Source organism: Thunnus thynnus, chromosome 12 (genome assembly GCF_963924715.1).
Source record: "Thunnus thynnus chromosome 12, fThuThy2.1, whole genome shotgun sequence".
NCBI lineage: Eukaryota > Metazoa > Chordata > Actinopteri > Scombriformes > Scombridae > Thunnus > Thunnus thynnus.
In genome coordinates this window covers 28,522,993-28,543,213 of record NC_089528.1, presented here as the reverse complement: position 1 = coordinate 28,543,213, position 20,221 = coordinate 28,522,993, and the positions used below count along the sequence as shown (strand labels likewise).

General features: G+C 40.1%; 1 protein-coding gene across 3 annotated transcripts in view; it reads left to right on the top strand.

The window, feature by feature from the left end:
- Positions 1 to 20,221, top strand: part of larp4b (La ribonucleoprotein 4B) — a 55,128-nt gene that overhangs the window by 23,080 nt on the left and 11,827 nt on the right. The window contains exons 4-15 of one of the 3 annotated variants that reach the window (XM_067606723.1): positions 3,660 to 3,824; positions 5,388 to 5,466; positions 10,613 to 10,749; positions 11,545 to 11,648; positions 15,015 to 15,125; positions 15,365 to 15,418; positions 17,301 to 17,507; positions 17,801 to 17,907; positions 18,265 to 18,528; positions 19,393 to 19,417; positions 19,640 to 19,810; positions 19,918 to 20,114. In XM_067606723.1, coding sequence (XP_067462824.1) covers positions 3,660 to 3,824; positions 5,388 to 5,466; positions 10,613 to 10,749; positions 11,545 to 11,648; positions 15,015 to 15,125; positions 15,365 to 15,418; positions 17,301 to 17,507; positions 17,801 to 17,907; positions 18,265 to 18,528; positions 19,393 to 19,417; positions 19,640 to 19,810; positions 19,918 to 20,114 — 1,621 coding nt within the window. Of the gene's footprint in view, positions 1 to 3,659; positions 3,825 to 5,387; positions 5,467 to 10,612; positions 10,750 to 11,544; positions 11,649 to 15,014; positions 15,126 to 15,364; positions 15,419 to 17,300; positions 17,508 to 17,800; positions 17,908 to 18,264; positions 18,529 to 19,371; positions 19,418 to 19,639; positions 19,811 to 19,917; positions 20,115 to 20,221 lie in introns of all 3 variants that reach the window. The other 2 variants (XM_067606722.1, XM_067606724.1) reach the window with 2 other exon arrangements.

Below are 20,221 nucleotides of genomic sequence, written 5' to 3'. Positions count from 1 at the left end.
CTGACATGTATTACATTTATATCCACCAACATGTAAGCCATCATGATGTTAGTTCCTTGGATGTATGTTGGTTTGGGAGTAACGGGGGGATGGTTGACACACTTAAAGGAGTTAAAGTGGCAGCTGAAGTGTACGAACTAGACGCGCTTCAGTGTCGCACTCTTTATATGAAGCCTCATATAAGCTTCAGATAGACTTTTAAATGCATTTTTGTACTAAATGACTGTAATCACTGTGGATTTTTGGCCTCCGTCACTCCCATTGAAAGCACATTTGAAGGGGATCTTTTAATAGCCGGTATGAATGAGGAGGAATGATTACAGCGAGGGGGAAAAAAACAACCTCTTTTTTAAGACAGACTTGGAAAAATTATGAACCTGTTCTTTTTAATTTGTTTTTGAAATTTGAAACCTTGAATAGAACAGGACGGGAGAGGTGGAGCCGAGGCACTGAAAGGACCTGAAGTGTTAAAAAAAAAAAAAGCAGCCTCATCTGCCAACACATAAGCCATGTGTCATAATCCAATAGTGACCAGTGATGTCGGCTCTTCTCACAAACCCCTTATTTTATTTTGAAGCCTCCGCCTCCGTATGTTCTCCGCTGTTTTTCCCTCGTCATACTGAGACACCTCTTTAATCATTCATTCTCAATTTAGTATGAGCTATGAATATTCCAGCCTCTAGTCACGTTTTTCCCTCTACACAAATGATCATAATCAGTCACTTTAATGTACCCGGCCAAGTATAGACAATAACAGAGGCAACAAGGATATGGTGGTGAAACAGAAATTATTGATTAGCCTGCGTTGGACTCTGATTGACATCCCGGCCTATTTCATCTCCTACGTCTGCGAGGACGTTGATGGAAAATTTATGACAGAGGACTGGTGACTCAGTATAGTCGGACCATTCACATAGTGGCCTTTTTTTGCACCACTGCGGGCTTATTTTGCCATTAAGGGGGGAACTTTTCCTCCCTCAGCCCTTTACAGTGGCTGTTTCCTCCACCTTTAAAGGTGACTTAAATGTTTTTTTGTGATTTTTCTGTCATGTATGTGCTGTTATAATGTTGGATGTCTATGTTAAACATGGTCAAATTAGCAAAATATGAGGTGAACATATGTAAAATACTACTACTGCTAATGCTACTTCCCCGTCGAGCTGACGTCAGATTGTTCCGTTGCTGTTGCTGAGGTTGTTCACTCGCGTATTTCAGATCAGATTCGGGCTCGATCATGTACGGATGTATTTGAGAAGTTTATATTTAGAGTTAAGAAAAAGTGACGACTATTGTAACCAATCAGATCGAAGTGGGTTCATCTGGAGGGGGGGGGGGTCTTTAAAAGGTCCATAAAGAGCCAGTATAAGATAAATAACTGTAAATGATGCAAAGATGTTTCAGTAGAGCCCCTGAATATAAATATAGACCTGGAAATGTGAGTAATACGCTCACTGTCACGATCGTTGCAGGAAATGACAGAACTTGCAGATAATTTTGTTTGTATATTTAGACAAATAAAGAAATATCACTGTTGAGGTTATAGAGTGCCATGAAGGAGTAGGGGGGGGGGCATCACCCTTATTCAGTAGCAACTTTGACTTTAGACGTTTTTGTGAGTTTATCAAATAGACGTAGAAACGATCAGAGAGTTGTGAAGATGTGTTTTTTTTTATTCTGTATATGGAGAATGTTTACCAACATTTTAGTGTGGTGACTCATGTTTGGTTGACTCATCGTAGTCATGAACTCCATTACTGTCAGCATACGTTATCCTGGAACACAGATGAGAATCTAGTCAATACGTTAATGTCCAGAGAAAGTGTTTAAATTATTTGTAAGATATTTCAAATAATTGTGAATAAGGTTGAGTTGCAGAGAGAGTCACCTCTCTCTCTCTCTCTCCAGGGATTAATCTTAATCTGTGTCTGGTAAACAAGCTTTAAAGGTCCAGTGTGTAAGATTTAGAGGCATCTAGTGGTGAGGCTGCAGATTGCATCCAAATCAATACCTCTCCCCTCACCTTCCCCTTCCAAGCGTGTAGGAGACGGAGGCCGCAAAAAAAAACACGAAAGGCCCTCTCTAGAGCCAGTGTTTGGTTTGTCCGTTCTGGGCTACTGTAGAAACATGGCGGGGCAACATGGCGGGCTTCTCGGAAAAGGACCCGCTCCATATGTAGATATAAAGGGCTAATTGTAAGGTAACGAGAACACAACCATTCTTATTTTCAGGTGATTTTACACTAAATAAAACATACTTATGAAGATTATATTCAATTTCTGCCAAGTCTGTTCTGCTAGATGCTAATAAATCTTACACACTGGTCCTTTAATATCTATAGGCTCATTACACTTCAGCACTCTTGAGTATTAACTTTTGTGTTGCTTTACATGAAGAGTTGTCCTCACCTTAAAGAACAAATTTAACACTTTAAATGTGAAAGAATGAGCTTAAAGGTTCAAAGGACTATCACAGAGCAGGTTGACTACTTGCATCCTTCCTTATTAGTCTTTGGAGACGTTTTCTAAACAAACTAACAGACCCAAACTCATTAACAATAAAAAAAAAAACCATGGAAAATCACCAGCCTTCGTCTTTTAAAATAATAAACAGCTATTACAGCTCGTGTCTGTATTCAGCCAAAGATTGTGTGAGAAGAGACGTCACTCTGTAACACCTCAGTAGGACCACGAGTCAACATTGTGTGTACTGTAGTTCAGCAGGAACCAACAGAGTAATGAGTCATCTCTCATAGAAATAACCTCGCCTCACTTCAATGTAAGAATTTCCCTGTTAGATCTGGACTCATATCAAGACCTTCAGTATCTGGAGTTAGTCAGATACAGATTGTGTCAGATATGTTTAATTAACATGTTAATATATTATGCTGCTCATCTGGTTTCCAGGTTATAGATGCAGGTTGTGAGCATTAATTAAACTGTAGTGTTTCTGCCAACAAAAGAGCTTTTTACTTGCAAATTTAATAGAAGTTGGATGAATTGTTGAAAGGTAATCATAAAATTCAATACTGCTTCGATACTGGGTTCAAATGACATGCTATCGAACCCCATCCCTACTCATTTATGAAGGGCATCTTTTAAAAAAACAAAAAAACTTAAAGGCACCAATTTGACTTTAACCCTTTCATGCATGAATTATGATTTTTATTCCTCTTTAGGCATGAAAAAAAATATTTGAACTTCATTTTTTTTGTCCAACTTAGTGGACAGATGATTAATTCTCATTTTCTCCCAACATAAAATCAATACTTGGAAATTTTAATAATTGTTTTCCTCCTTATTTGTTACTTGATGTTACAAAATTGTATTTACCTGCAAGGGTCTACTACCATAGACGGATCGGCAAGATGTTCCTGAGTCGATTAGCATTTCCAGCCGGCAGGCGGCCATCTTGATTTTGAGAAATTTGCATTGCACTTACAAAGGCTGGCCAATGAATGGCAGCGTATGAGATGACACACTAGAGTCCACTGTGTTGGCTGATGTTTATACCATTAAAACCCATGCATATATAAGAAAACGGCTTTTGGACAGCTGTCCGCTGTAGTGACCACTATGCATGAAAGGGTTAAAATGGTGAAAGTCCATATATTTCAATGCCTTTTTAATAATTATGATACCTCCCCTTGTTGATTGCCACAGGCTATGAAGCCAGTGAGGACAAGGCTTACAAGGAGCCCCTACTAACCGACCCAGATGAGCCTCCACCGGTACCAGTAATGCTGGCCGAGCCGGCCCCCGTGGCCCCCGTCACACTGGAGTGCTCTGAGCCAGCCTACACAGAATACCCCGAGACTGGGCAAACAGGTGGGCTGGTTAGCAATCGGTTGTTTTTGTCGGAGGAGGAGGAGGAGGAGGAGGAGGAGGAAGAGGGTGTGGACTGGTTCCTTATCACACTGCAGATTAGTCACACAGTATGATGTAGCTGTACAGCACCTTAAACCAGGACCTAACTGATGATATTACAAGGTCTAGAATTAAATCCTAAAGGGTCTTGGACCTTGATAACTCATCATTTAGGGAATTTGGTTGCTGGATAAAAAAAATATAGAATGAAATGTAAAAATTTGTTTGTTTGAATTAAACCACAGGCACAATTTCTGATTATTTCTACAACAGGAAAAACGCAGCAGAATCTACCAACTGAGAGATTATTGGTCGTCCAAAGTGGTCTCGGCTGAGTCAGTCTATCTAAACCGGCAGATTAAATGAATAATCGCTGTAGCGCTTCCTGTGTGGTGACACTTGAGTGATGTTAGCAATATTGTGTCTTTTATTTGACCGATCCGAGTCTTTTTTTATTGGAATAAAATCACATTATGTTGTGAGAGCCTCAAGTAGGAGAAGTTATTGTGTGGAGGTGTACGCTGACCGCTTAAGAGCTATTTGTTGGTTTTTTTTATGTTTTATTTATCACAGCATTAAAGTTTCATTGACCCTGTATCAGACACTACCTGCAACAAGACATTTATCTCTAAATGAACCTCCTCTACCTGAAAACAATGTCCAAAACAACACAGCTGAAGGGAAGAAACCGGACTACATGATCCATTTCTGCATATAATATGTAGATTCATGTATTAAAATATCAGACATCTAAACTCATTTGTTCAAAAACTTGAAAATGGATAAAAAGTCGGAAGTCTGAGGATTGGTTGACAAGATTGTTTCCATCGATTCGTTAATTTCAGAGCCGCAATGACGAGTCAATTAAATGATCAGTGGACTGACAGAAAATTTATCTGCAACTGCTTTGATAATTGATTAATAATTAGTCATTTTACAAGCATCTTTGCTTGATTTGATGAAGAATCGGCAGCTTTTCCTTGTTTTACATTAGAGTAAAGTGATTAATTAGAGATTTTGGACTGCTGTTAGGGGGAAAAACATGACATTAGTCGATGTTTTCTGAGGTTTTATTCAACAAACGACTGATAGATTAATTGAGAAAATGATCAGCTGATGAATCGATAATGAAAACCATCATTAGTTGCAGCCCTGATGTCAAAACCTTTTAGCAACCATGTTAGTCTAGATGTTAAAGTAGTGAGTTTGTGACCAAAACAGTCAACTTGATAAAACCTTGATAAAATAAAGACAATTCACAGAGAAAACACACAAGTTATATCAAACTTCAAGCAAAGATCATTTGTATAAACAAGTTTTTTTTTTTGCACCTTTTTGTTCATATTTGATCATCCTTGAAATGTTTCTGCCGCTCTTCTCCACCCACATCCTGCTTTTTAAATTCAGTTCGTTTCACTCAGCCTTACATTTCGTTGGTCTGAATCATGTTTTGCTCCCAGAGTCGGGGGATTAGTTCAATTGCTCTTTAATTTACACAAACATTTCCCACTTCTGTGTCAACAGGCAGCGATCCCCAGCCAGAGAATCTCCAGGAAGGCTTGAGGGAGCACCTGAAGAAGACTCTGGAGTTCTGTCTCTCCCGGTGAGTTTCCATCGATAGTTTAAACGCCACATTACATCACAATAAAGCACGGGGCTTATTTTGTTACCTGAAGAGGAGTTAGGAGGAGGAGGAGGAGGTACAGATTGATTTCAGGAGGCTAGGATTATTGAATTACCAAACACAGAATGGTGACTAGAGTACCAAAACTTCTGTAATATCCGTCAACGTCTGTGACTAGAAGGAATTGTCTTTGCATGGTGGATATATCGACTTCCAACCAAACTACGAATGAGAAGCTTTTCTCCTTTTTGAACACATTTGAAAGAGAAGATAAGAAGCTAAACCTCAGACTATCCAGGAAACAAGCAACAACAAGCTAAACATGCTAAAATCTCACCACCACCTCCCACCTCCCTCCCTTCCTTCTCACCACATCTGCTGCTGCTTCTCGCGTCGCTCAGCAGCTGTTTCACACTCGTTAATGGAAAGAAGCACTTAGAACCACATAGAAGTGGTTTACATCATCTGAAAGCTGGGAACCTGAAGATTAATTTGAGATGCAGCTCAACACTTTGTGTCACGTTTTTCTAGTCATTAATCTGTAATAAACATTGTGTTCACATTTTGAAAGTGTATAAAGGCCTAAAACTGTATGATGGAAGTGTATGATGGTCATTCACATGTTCAATTATGTCTCGTAAGTTGTTGCAGTGATTTTTTGGGGGGGTTGAAACCATTTGTTACACAGATTGGGTGCAAAATGTAACCATTTTTGATCACTCAAATTGATAAAAATGGTCAAAAATCCCTCCAAAATACTTCATATTTATTTCTGTAAGAATTGCATTTTTTGGCAATTGGATGGCGAGCATTTTTCTTCTAGAAATGGCTCAGATACCCCCCCCCCCTCTCTCTTATGGTCGATATATCCAGTAAAGCCATACATCCTCTGAATGTCCTCAGTCTCTAGTTTGTGGTTGTAAAGTTTCATGAGGCTGTGATTATCCTAGAGGTCACAATAGGTCATTTTTATACCGTGATGTCAAGTTTAAAAAAAAAAAAAAAAAAATGGTGTCAGTACAATGAAACATCATCCCACATGAATACAACTGGGCTCATTGAATCCACAAGATTGTCCGCTATCCAGTCATAACAAATTTTTGCAATTCCGAGACAGTTTAGGGACTTCAGTATGCAGAAACACCATTTATAGAACAGGTGAAAACAACATTTAAACTGCATGGGATTAGCATAAAGTGAGCATGTCTGTAAAGAGGAGACTCGTAGCTACTCGTAGAACCCATTTTCATCCAGATATATTGAGTTCAGAAGTCAAGGGACCCCTTTTGAAAAGGGGGTAAGCATGACCTCATTGGTACCGATGGAGGCCTTATGTCGTCTAGTCTCATATTACACCAGCTTCTTCGCTCTAGTTTTAAAATTCAGCCCGCCGCAGCCTCTGAAAGACAGTAATGTCGGGCCGAGGGCGCTGACGCCCCCGCGGGTCTCTGAGGGTTAAAGAAGCTTTTGTTTTTATTTCAGTCTCACATTTTGATTTATCACCAGAAAGAGTTTCAACCTCAGTGAATATGATGAACGTCTTACTCGTTTATCAGGAAGACAGGAAACTCTTGACTTGGTTCAAACATCTCAGTTGATTTCTATTTGCTTTTAAAAATCTTGCCAATTTCAACTTTATTGTCTTGCAGCCACATGAGACATAGAGCACATTCAGACTTAAATATAAAACACAATAAAATACCTTGAACATACAATGAAAATATACCATGAAGCTTCACATCTTGGCTTACAGGACACATCTAAAAGACTTAAGGAGGTACAGCAACAGGTGGCTGTACTTCTGGATTCTGTATCTTTAACACTGTAGTCATAGCGGTAGGAGAAGATAAGGCACATTGTTGTATGAACAGTGTTTTAATGTATGTTGGTGATGTTTTTAGCTATTTATGCTAACGATTCTGTCACTAGGATTAAGCTAAACTTCCAAGAGAACTTCAAGTAGCATAATATGTATTTTTCTCTAAATACAGGCTCTGAATTGTGAGGATTTTCTGCCTTATTCTTGTCTTATATGAAAGTGAACTAAATATCTTTTAGCTTTTAGATTGATGGCCAGACAAAAGAAGCAATTTGATGACATTACTCTGGTCTTTTTTTATAGTTATAATGGGCATTTTCAACCATTATCTGCCATTTATAGACCAAACAATAAATTCATTTATCAAGAAAATGATCTGTATGTAAAAATAATTGTTAGTTGCAGCCCTAGCATTAATCAGTAATTAAATCTGTCTGCCACCAGTGTGCCGCGGGACTACACATTGTTTTTAATGCTGATGGAGCCTCTCTCTCTCCCCGTGGGCGTCAGCCTCGGTCTGAATGAAAGCCTTATTTCATAATGTTGAATGCCTCTGCGGCGGCTGGTTTTAGAGGGAATCAAGGCCTCACAAAAATTGACATTTCTTTCTGTTGTTCATCAACTTAGACGAGTTTACTGTCTGGTTTTTGTCAGTAGCTTTGCCAAAACTACAGTAGGAGTAACAAAACAAAGATCAGACATGATGGGAGGACGATGGAGTTTAGAGGAGCGCTGTCGGATTCTCAGACTGGTTCAGAAAATGTCTGGAAAATGAAAATGAAACATCTACTCAGAGCTCCAGACTGTGACCAAAACGGTTGCATATGAAACCATTTTTTGGGAGTGTGCAAGTTCAAATTCTTGGCTCTTTTGGTGCGTGATGCGCGTGTTCGTATCGGTGGCGCTGCGTGAAATTCACGTTCTCCAAAGTCAAGGACACAGAACTTTACAAAACAATCCATTAAGTTGTTTCTGTGTTGCACAAATGAAGCGGTCTGTAGCTGATTATTTTTTTTAAAAACAACAACAAAATGAGGAAAGAGAGGAGGAGGAGGAGGAGGAGGAGGAGGAGGCTGGTGGGGAGGGAGAGCCAACGAGACGTTCCAACCCAGATGCCACTGATGATGAAAGTGCAGGCAGAGACGACCGAGCAAGCGAAGAAGAAAAAAAAAATACTACTTTCAACCACAATGGCTAACGCAGTACCCGTGGTTACGGTACGAGGGGGAGGAAGAGCTTTGCTGTGTGTGTGTGTGTGTGTGTGTGTGTGTATTGTAATGTGCAGTGTGGTCCGTCCATCGCAGGCAACTCTAAACTTGTCAAACTGGGTCAACGCAGCTTGAAACTTTGAACTTGCAGAACAACAAGTAAGAAACACAAAACCAGCGGGGACAGATGCATGAGCCGAAACACCGAACCCCTCCCGACTCCTTTTCATCGGTTCAGTTATATAACAGAAGATGACCTGTTATGTCGGTCACTGCTTGTGGCAGAGAAACTTAATATTCAGGTTCGAGTCTGTCGATCTTTACATCAGTGCAAAACTAACTAGGGGATGCAAATTAAAAAAAAACGATTCATCAGCATGCAAGGTCATTGATTAATACCATGCTGTACCAAAAAAAAAAGATAAAAGGGCCAGTACTACCAGTGGAAAAGTTAGTCTGGAGCCCTGCTTCTGTTGCATTTTCTTTGAGAAAACCACTTCAACTCTCATAAGCGGAGCAGCTGAGCGTTCAACAGCAGTGGACTGAAGTGTCTGAGGTCCTGTTTACACCTGGTATTAACATCCGTCTCAGTGTGGACGGCTCTAAATAAATACAGGTGTAAACGCACCCAAGACGCATTGGGGACGGATAGAGATCTGATCACTCAGACCACATTCGGAGGTGGTCTGGGCTGCATGTGACCACATTGGGCCACTTTTGAAGGACCGCCTACTCAACCGACGTCCTCTATTTTCCGACAGACGAGGCGGGGAATCGCATTGCTTCAACTTGTTTGATAACAGATAGAAAATGTAATCCACCTCCTGTTTTTTTTCCTGTTTTTCCCCTAACACTCTGCAAATTAAACCAGTAATTAAACCAAAACTAGAAACTAACTTGTTTTTCGCTTGTCTGTATAAAAAAAAATATTTCAGAAGCTAAACGTTGCTGGATAGTTTCTTCTTTCCTGTCAAGTTTTTAGTTTCGCTGTGCTGCTCGACATGAGGATTTATCAGGAGGACGACTGCTTTACTCCAAACAGTATCAACCTGGACCTCTCTCTCTCTCTCTCTCTCTCTCTCTCTCTCTCTCTCTCTCTCGCGGCAACCCGGTTCTCTCACCGCGGGGAAGTGAGATCCGATCACAAGTGGTCACTCAGGACGCATGTGGAGACACATGTTTTAATGCCAGGTGTAAACAGACGTGCTTAAAGCTGTCCACTTGTGATCGGATCACCCAAGACGGATGTTTAATACCAGGTGTAAACAGGACCTGAGAGGTCTTAAGAGGAGCCAGAAGCTCACAAGATCAAACCTCCCAAATAGGGATGAAACAGATTCCAGTTTCATGATAAACCAGGGTGAAATTCCCGACTGTTAGTATTACAGTTTCAGATTGTAATGATATTAAAACCATATTTGATTACCACCCTTTGGAAAAACTCACGGTACATACTAGTAGCGTCAACCAAAGTTAGCAAAAGTCTCCCAGACGCAGGTGCAGCGAGCGGGTTTGTTTTGCATCAATGAAAACAGCCTTCTTAGAGGAAATGCAGTACAATCCAGCAACGATCCGTTTATGTTACGTACTTTTTTTTTTTTCAGAGGTCTGCGGACACAGACACGTTGCACACTAGTAAACATGGCTGCAGCATGATGACTTTCCAGTGTTGTAAAATCCACTGAGTATTACAAACCGCTGTGCAGTGTCTCTCTGATCAGCCTTTAAATGCAATAATCTGTTGGATTGTATTTCATTGTCTCACCGGTGTTTTTAAACACGCCCCACACCAGCACAGCCTCATGTATTGTTTAACACAGGACTGTTTTCAGTCTGAATGCAGCTGAACAACAAGAAAAAGTCAGAAAAATGGTTGTTTTTAGATGTTTCCCTGCTCCAACACATCTGATTCAAATGATCAGCTGGTCATCAAACTCTGCAGAAGCCTGATAACAAAACCCGTCCGTTTGAATCCGGCGTGTCGGAGCAGGGAAACATCTAAAACAGGACAGGTGTGCACATATTGTCATCTGAGCAGGGTCCCCTGGAAGTCTAACCAACCATCTCTACCTCCTCCTTCTTCTTCTTCGTCTCTCAGGGAGAATCTGGCCAGCGACATGTACCTCATCTCCCAGATGGACAGCGACCAATACGTGCCAATCGTGACGGTGGCCAACCTGGACCACGTCAAAAAGCTCAGCACCGACGTGGAGCTGATCGTGGACATTTTACGATGTGAGTAAAAAAAAAAAACGTCACCAGTAATGATTTGATGTGTTTTTTTTTGTTTGAAATTTATGACCCCGCTTCAGGATTGTCAGGAGTGAAACCGGGCTTTGATGGCGGTTGCTTATCTGCTAAAGAGGCGAGACAAACTTACCAGGCACAGTGATGTTTTATTTTTATTTTTTTATTTTTTTCAGCTTGTGGTTGGGGCTGATTTCCCAGGAGAGGTTGTTAAAGTGCATCCAGCAGAGTCGTACCTGCTCGTGTTTGATTTACACACATAGTTAATTTACTACTTAAATTAATCCTATCTGACTCGGAGCTGAACATTTTATTTTACGGCTCAGTGATGTGCGGAAGATTTTTATATATGAAAATTGGCTGAGACTCTGTAAACAGTTTTAAAAATGTGACGCATTTTTTGCCTCGTATATTATAATATAATCTTTATGGCATCTGGTTTAACTAGAATTACTCATTAACAACTTACAGTTTAATAGTGTAAAAGTAAAGAGTTCAGTTATTTTCACATTTAAATGTCTTGTTTTGTCCTGATTAACAACCTGAAAATATTAGATTTAATATCACAGAAGACTAAAAAAACTATAAAATATTCACAAGAACTCTTTTTTTTCCTTAAAAGAATGACTCATCAATTATCAAAATAGTTGCCAATTAATTATCTGTCGAGACATGTTCAGTTTCTTTACATCAACAACTAAAACGTGTGTAATAAACACGAGGAACTCGTATTCACAGACGGATCCTTCTTTGTTAATTATACACCTTTGTGTCTTCTTCCAGCTCTGCCATTGGTCCAGGTGGATGAGAAGGGGGAGAAGGTGCGACCCAATCAGAACCGCTGCATCGTGATCCTCCGAGAGGTTCCAGAGAGCACGCCCATAGAGGTAAAAAAAACAACAAAATAACGGATGTGTGCTCGATGCCAGTCCTTTCACCGTTTTATAAAAACATCTCTCACGTCTTTTAACTCTCTCCCGGTAGTCGTTTAAGCGTGAGTCAACAGGTGTGTGATTACTCCACGGGTGTACGCCTTTACACGCCTTTACACGCCGCTCACGCCATTTAATACAAGCGTAACTTGTGTACTTTTGCAGAAGTCAAATATGTAGTTTGCCTTCATGGTTTATTCACATCTCTGTGCTCCTCTGTGTTAGGACTATCGTTATGTTCTGTGTTTTTCTTAATTTGCTGTTCGTGACAGCGCTCGACTGTAGAGATGAAAACACAGCGAGCGATGTTTAAATAAAGCGTTTCCTCGTTGTGAGTGAGTTTAATTCAAATGTAGAAATGTTTAATATATTTATGGAGCACATTTAAAAAAAAATACCATCAAATAAAAACATAATTAAGACTAACAAGACTGTACAGAGAATAAAATATGGTTGTTGCGTTGTTCTAAGCATCTCAATATGTAATGTTATGATTAGTAAAATCTAAAAATGTCTTATTGGTGTAGTTGGTATCGATATCTTATACAATCCTACATGTGGGTGATGCATCTCGAGAGCGTTTCATTGATTTCTCAGTGTGAGGAAGACCACCTGTATTATTTAATCAGTTGAATAAACCAGAGAGCCGATCCTGCATTCACACATCCAAGTTGTTCTGTGTGTGATGTTGTTGCATAAACCAGCTCAGGATTTTAATACGGACATTCACTCCATCCTCCATCCTCCACACACACACACACACACACACACACACACACACACACACACACACACATTTACAGCGTACATGCAGATTTAAGGAGGGTTAATGTCACTCAGATGTGTTTTTCATGCCGCTGAGAAATCCTGAAGAGTGAATTGCTGAAAGTTTATGATATCAGCGTCACGCTTATCTGCATCAGCACGACGGGATTTTAGTTTCAACTTTGTCAGAAGCTGAAGATGGTTATCGCTCTCTGTGATGTGTGCACAACAACTGTTTAGTTTTAAATTTTTGGCTGGAGGGATGGTTATATCGGTCAGTTAGTCCACTGCAAACTGAAATATCTCAACTATTTGATGGATCGACATGAAATTTTTTTTTACAGACGCCCAGAAGATAAATCATGATGACTTTAATGATCCTCTGACTTTTCTTCTAAGCGCCACCGTGAAGTCGCCACTTAATAATAATGATCATGCAGTTTATTTACGGGCGTCTCTCAAAGCACTCAGACACCTTACAAGACACAGTTAAAAAAAAAAACAAAAAAAAACGTGTCGTATCAACTCTCAGATGTACGTCGCTTTGGATAAAAGCGTCTGCTAAGATTTTACATTTACATTTTTCATTTAGCAGACAACACAAGCAGGGATCTAGTCAGGAGACAACAACACCAGTAAGTGTCATAAAGCTGAAGTTTGGGCCCGATAGGACGTAGATGCCAACAGGAAGTGCAACAAGGCGATGATTAGAGTGCATAGAAGCATGTTATTGTTTTGTTTTTTCTCTCCCTACAGTTCATCAAGTGCAGAGGTTTGATTGTAAGATTGTAAGATATACAATAATAAGTTAATATTATTGATGATCCAAAACACGGTCTTCAACCAGCTGTTGACATCCCTCCACTGGCTCCCAGTTGCTGCCCGCATCAAATTCAAAACCCTGACACTCGCCTACCTGAACTCCCTCATTCAGGTTTTACACTCCCTCCAGCTCACTTCGCTCTGCCAATGGAAGACGTCTGATACCACCAACACAACAGGGCCCTAAATCACCAGTTAGACTCCTCTCTCTTGTAGTTCTCCGGTGGTGAACTGAGTCCCTCTCAGCCTTTAAGAAAAGACTAAAGACCCGGCTCTCTCACAAACACCTCTGCACTTAATGGACTGAAGGAAGAAAAGAAACAAAAATACAAAAAAATAAGAATAAAATCTGCTTCTATGCATCGTCTATGTGCATGTGTTGGTTTTTGGCAAAATACCAGCAAAACTAATGACACCCCCATCAGCCTCAACTGTGCAAATTAGCAGATGTTGCTAATGCTAAAGTCCTAAACTAAGAAGAGGTGTTTTATTGCCATTGTGAGTATATTAGCATGTTGAGGTAACCAGTTATTTTAACTGATTACAGCCTCAGAGCTGCTGGTGAGTCTGTAGATTCAGGGCTGTCCAGCAGGAAGTTGAACCGGACACAACCCGGCGTCAGGCTGCATCGGCCAAATAGCAAACATGCAACCGCACATACCCGGTGGATTACTTTGTAACATGAGCGCCGTATTCAACTGTCTTCTTGTGATTCGTCGTTACGATGGAAGATAAAACAGTTGCTGCTGTTTTAAACTTTCCAAAGTTGTAAAATCCTGTCTGTGAGTATCACAAACCGCCGCACTGGGTTTTGGCTTTTTTAAACGTTTTAATCTGCAGCTTCAGCTCGACTCACTGGTATTTCATTGTTTCACCATTACCTCAAACAAGACGCCACCACCACCGAAGCCCCCCCCCCCCTCCTCTGCGCCGTAGTGCCAGATTTAGTCTGAACTTTTGCTGATTCTCACAATATTTTGCCAAATGCAGCTGAATGTTTTTATTCGCTTCACATCATCCAACTTTTCAAACCAAACTGAAAGTTTCCAAGAGTCCGAAACCAACGAAAAACCAAATAACCAGAGCAAATATTTATTATTATAATAATTACTGTGCAACAACAATAACACCCGACACACATACACACTTATATTCAGGAGCCACACGAACTGTTCAGAGAGTTATTTACAACAGGACTCAGACACCATAATTGAACTTTTATCTCTGTTCCAAACAAAGTTTCTGCTGCTCGCCAGTTAAATTGGTTCACGGAGCAGCGAAGCCTGTTAAAAACCAGCTCAGTTTTACCACATAACCAAGATCTGGTCTTCTTTACACAGACCTATTGTGTTGTAAGTTTGACTTTTTTTTTTTTTCTCTCAACATTTTTGGTGGATTTTTATTAGTTGTGGCAAGAAGGAATGAATGTTTTTAAAAGAGGTAGAAACAATGGAGTCTTTTAGGTTTTGCACACATTAGACCTGTAAAAGTCTAAAATGATGGTTTCTGTTACAAATATCTTCAGTTTAAAAATCTTAGATAACAGAAATTAAATCATCCGTCTAGACATAGAATGAAAAACTGTTATAAAATGTAATAGATACTTTTTCCTGTACGGCTGAATACTTGATATCTTTTTTTATATATTTGATATTTTCTTCTACAGGTTGTTTTAGTGGGTCACTAGTGAAATGACTTCATGTTCTCACCTCCTCTCTTGTATTCTGTTTGCAGGAGGTTGAGGCTCTTTTTAAAGGCGACAACCTGCCCAAGTTCATCAACTGTGAATTTGCCTACAACGACAACTGGTTCATCACCTTTGAATCAGAAGCAGATGCACAGCAGGTAGAAAGTTTATTGTCTCACCCCTGAGTTACATTTTCTTTATCTCTCTCTGTCCATTTCTTATATATATACACATCTTTTTACTTAACCTTTTCCCACTGATGTGCTGTATGTTTGAGTTTTTACCCTGATTGGACTGTTAGTAATATGATAAACTTTTAGTGATGCTCTTGTTTCTTATTGTATTTAATATCAAATTGTTATCTAATGCTGTGCTGTTCCTTTTCTCTTGATTTAAGGCATATCAGTATCTCCGTGAGGAGGTGAAGACCTTCCAGGGGAAGCCTATTAAGGTACGAAACGTTACGTTAGTTTGACAGACACGTTTCTCCAAAATGACACAATGAACAGCGTCGTACAAAGTGACAAACAAAATCTCCAACACTCACAAGACAAACATGTTTTAAAGTCAGTCTCTAAATTCAATATGAACCAAAACATATTTCTCATAACCTTGGTAACTTTTGGCTGCTCTGCTCAGACAGTTAAAGGCTTTTTTAAAAGACAAACGATACACAAAACCTCTAAGAACCACTTTGGTCAACTGTCAAAAGAATAAAAATAAAGAAAAATCAGAAAAGTTCAAGTTCAAATTAAACAGACTCAAGTATTCATTAAACTCTCTGGTTTCAAGTGACAAGGCACCTAATCTGTCTTTGTGTTGGTCTCAACGGTTATTCCCTGTGTTCGTCTGTGTGCACTTCTTTTATTTTCTGTGGTTATCGGATCGTTTTACGGAGTCTGGAAAGGCCCACGGAGGAAAAAAAAATAAGTAATTCATGCTCTCAATTTAGTAATTTGTGCCCTCAATTTAATAATTTGTGTTCTCGTTTTAGTAATCTGAGCTTTCGATGTAACAGAACGTAAACCCTCACCAGGGATCTCTTGATTTAATAAGCTTTTATTTTGATCTCGGATATATTTCAGGTTTTTTGGCTTGTAAGCAAAACATTGTTTTATCTCCGAGATCCTTTAAACGTATTAAACAGGATTACTGGCTTTTTTTTAAAAAACTTTTATGCTACTGTGAATGTCGTCCAGTTCTGATGTTACTGAGGAAACGTCTTCATTTGAGAGCACAGTTTATTAAATCAGAGTTCCTCCCGGGGCTCCGTGCTGTTTGGAGGTTAAACGCTTCAAGTCAACTGTGTTTCAACAGAGTCAACGTACATGTTGAACAGGACAAAGTTATCTTCCTTCATGCATATTTAAACAGTTCCACAAAGAAAGCACGCATCGAGGTTCCTCAGCTGAAAACATGCAAATCACAGACGTTCACCGCAGAGGTTCGTTGAGAGGTCACGTGACATCACGCTTTTAAGTAATTCCACTAATGTATGAAAATCCCCCGTAAACACCACAGAAGAAGAGCCTCGCTCGGCAGAGCTCCGTCTGCAAATCTGTCTTTTTTTTAACCAAGCTCTTGTATACCATACAGTGCTGTCAACAAATGTAAAGTTTAATTTATACTTGTTGTTAACACTGTAAATTCTTTAATGAATCGTTTCAGTTTTACTGTCAAAATTATTGCTTTTATTTAAGCTAAAACTGGTTGTCAGCCAGCGTGTTTGCCACAGTGATGAGCAGTAAATTAACAGCACAAATACATATTTGAAAACAAGAATCAACTAAACCAAGTCTCAAATTTATCAAATTAGTAAAAATGACATTTTTGACTGAAGTGAAAGATAAAAGTCAACATCTTTTAACTTCTACTCTTATTCAGCAGACTTTTCTTCCGGCTTCAGTTTAGTTTTCTAAACTGAAGCTGTTTCATCCTTATTTTTTATATTAATACATCATAAAATATTTGTATTAATGTTGTTAATTGATCATGTTAATTGCAGGCAGACATATTAAAGATTTGAAAAACTAAAAGCACATTTTTGCCACATCACATCATAACATATCAGTGAATAAAATGGATGAAAAAGGATTTAAAAACATAGTAATGAGGCAGATGAAGAGTAAATCCTTGTGTCTGATTGGTTATTCCTGCCCTGAACGTACATTTAACTTTTAACTAGACATAAGTTGCTTCTTCACTTTCAGCAAAGAACTTTTAAACCTTTTTAAATTGGCTCTTTAAAGCTTTCATAGAAGTCTCAACTATGTGAAAAACTCAAAAGAAACGTCCAATACATTCATGTTTCTGTTCTGATTCTTCTCTTCCAGGCGAGGATAAAGGCGAAGGCAATCGCTATCAACACTTTCATGCCAAAGAACGGTTATCGGCCGGTGGAGGTGAACCCGTACGCCCAGCAGCGCTACACATCCTACTACATCCCGCCGGTTTACAGCCCGCAGCAGCAGTTCCCCCTGTACAGCCTCATCACGCCGCAGGCCTGGTCGGCCACACACAGCTTCATCGACCCCACGCTGGTAAGAATCAGACGCTGGATTTCAAATTTGTAGACTTATTAAATGTTGTTCGGAAAGATTAGCTTGATTGATTAGCTCAGTTTGTCTAGTTGTACGTAGCTGTTTGGTGGTTAGATTTGTTGTAAGACTTTGTAGAATAACCCAGAATTTATTACTTATTTATTTACATAAAAACACAGAAGCATTACGTCCAGAAATAGGTAATTTAATCTGCTTTTTCATATTAAGTCCCTGCTCTCAGGGTCTCACTGTAATTGTTAACGCAGCTGATAAATGTGCTTTCTGTTTACCAGGTTGCCCCATTTCACAACAACCAGTTCATCAACGGATTTACGACATCACACAGTTTTAAACCAGCGACGTCTCCCCTCACTGTCAGACACTACTCACCCAGGAACAGGTCTGTATTTCTGAAGTACTCAAGGAAACATCACATCCTGCTAAAAAGAATAACTGACAACAGTGTTTTTACATTTTTATGTAAAGAAACCGGGAAAAAGAAGAGCATGATTATTATGAAAGTAAAACTACTGGAATTCTTTCAATAAAAGTTGCTTTGTGTCATATTTTCACACAGAATATGATTCATGATAATGTTAAGAATCTTATAATTTGCCCTCACGCGTCCTCATATGCTTTCAAAATGGATCCAAATCCACAGATTAACTTATTAATCTGATATTTTCTGTTCATTTAAGTTTTAAAAATCTCTGTTTCATGCAAACACATTAAAAGTGTTAAAATATGTTTCCTGCAGGAATCACAGTAAACCTCACCTGAGGCCGACCGTCCCCACAGCGGACCGAAGCACCGGTCTCCTGGACAGCCCGGGTCTCTTCCCCACTTTCCCCAACGAGAGGCTGAACGGGGTTCGAAGCAGCCCGCCGACACGACTCCCCACCAGCCAGCCCAGAACCAGGTTACCCTCCACCGCGGCCTTCCCACGCAGGGACACCGTGGGCACGGGACGAGTAACCGAGCCCGCCACCACAGACTACTCCCTGGGAGTGGGAAGAGGAAGGTACGGCATCACTAGTCCGCAGTGTGTCACTAAACACTTCTGCTGAACTGAGCAGAGAACCGAGAGATACAGTAAATTGTTAACAAGCCTTTCTACCTTAACGGACAAAGCGCTTCACAACTTTTCGCCTCTCATTCACCCATTCTGACCATCAGGAGCAACTCAGGGTTCAGTGTCTCGCTCAAGGACACTCTGACACAGGAAGAGCCTGGTACTGAACCGCCAGTAGACCTCCTGAGCCACAGCCTCAAGTAGATTAACAGCCGTCTTGTAAATCGCATCGAGCATCATTAGCTACAAATTAAAACCGTCGGAGCCTTAAATCTAGATGTGTGTATGAGTTTCTTGAACCAAACTGTTGAGATAAAGCAGGTTTACGGGCTCTTGCGCAACAGAAAAACACATTTAGAGATACCTAACAGATGCAGGAAGTCGGGCTTAAAATTAATCTTGGGCTACAACTACTGATTATTCTCATTATCAGTTGATTAGTTTAGCCCGAGGTGATGTCATCAGATATCTTGTTTTGTCTGACCAACAGTCTAAAACCTATAGACTATCAATTAATTATATTTATTATAACGTAGGAAGCTGAAAGCAGTAAATTCTCACACTTGAACCTGGAACCATCAATCGTTGTTGTGTCTTTTTGATTGGAAAAAATGACGTAAAACGAATAGTTTCTGATTGATTTTTCTATTCATTGATTATAATTGACAATATCTGCTGTGTGCTGTTAAGTGGAGACCGTTGAATCAAATGATATAAATCGTGTATGTAAGGTTAAGTCATTGTTTCAGACAGAATGGATGTTTGTAAATTCAAGTGTTCTCTTTCTTAAAGGAAAAATATTTCTGCTTCTAGGAAAAAGAGGGACGAAAAGTTTACAGTAAGTACTTTTTTTTTTTTTTTTTTTTACCTTTGTTCTCATTTAGCTGCATCACTTTCTTTAATTGTTTATCTCTAGTATGAGTTTGGCTTCCCTCTTTATGGAGAGACTAATAAATTTATGCTGTAACGTAAACATCTGTAGTATCATTGTTCCTGTCGTCCCGTGTGTGTCGTTTCCCTTCCGTGTGCTGACTTTTGTGTTTTTGTCGCCGTCACACAGAGAGTGACGCCTCAGTCGCCGCCTCCTCCTCCCAAACCTCCGTCTCCGAGCTTTGAGTTGGGTCTCTCCAGCTTCCCTCCCCTGCCCGGAGCGGCCGGACAGCTCAAAACAGACGACGTGTTCGACAACCGGCTGGCCAGCAGCGTAGTTGTCGGAACCATCAAAGAACGGGTAAGGACTGATTTTAACACCGAGGTTATGCATTATATATAATTTATATGGATAAATTCATATATTCTTCGCTTTAATCTCTTCCCGTTTATGTGTTTTGATGACAGAATGTAAGTGCTGACTCCAGTACCGGAGGAGCCCTCTCTCCAGCGGGCCCCAAAGAGCCTCTTCGACCTTCCACCTCCCCGATGCCCACAAGCTTCCAGCCCTCGCCGACCACCCCGATCCCGGCCTCCGGGCCTCCGACACTGACCCCGGCCGCCGGACCTCCGCACAGTCCCGCCCCCTCCCTCCTCCCAGCAACGTAAGAACCAGACTTCCTCAGAGATGTTATCTTGTTCATGTATTTGACATAAAGCTCCCGTCATGTTTCCGCTACCTTCTTCGCCCTCACGTTTTGCGTTTTGTTTC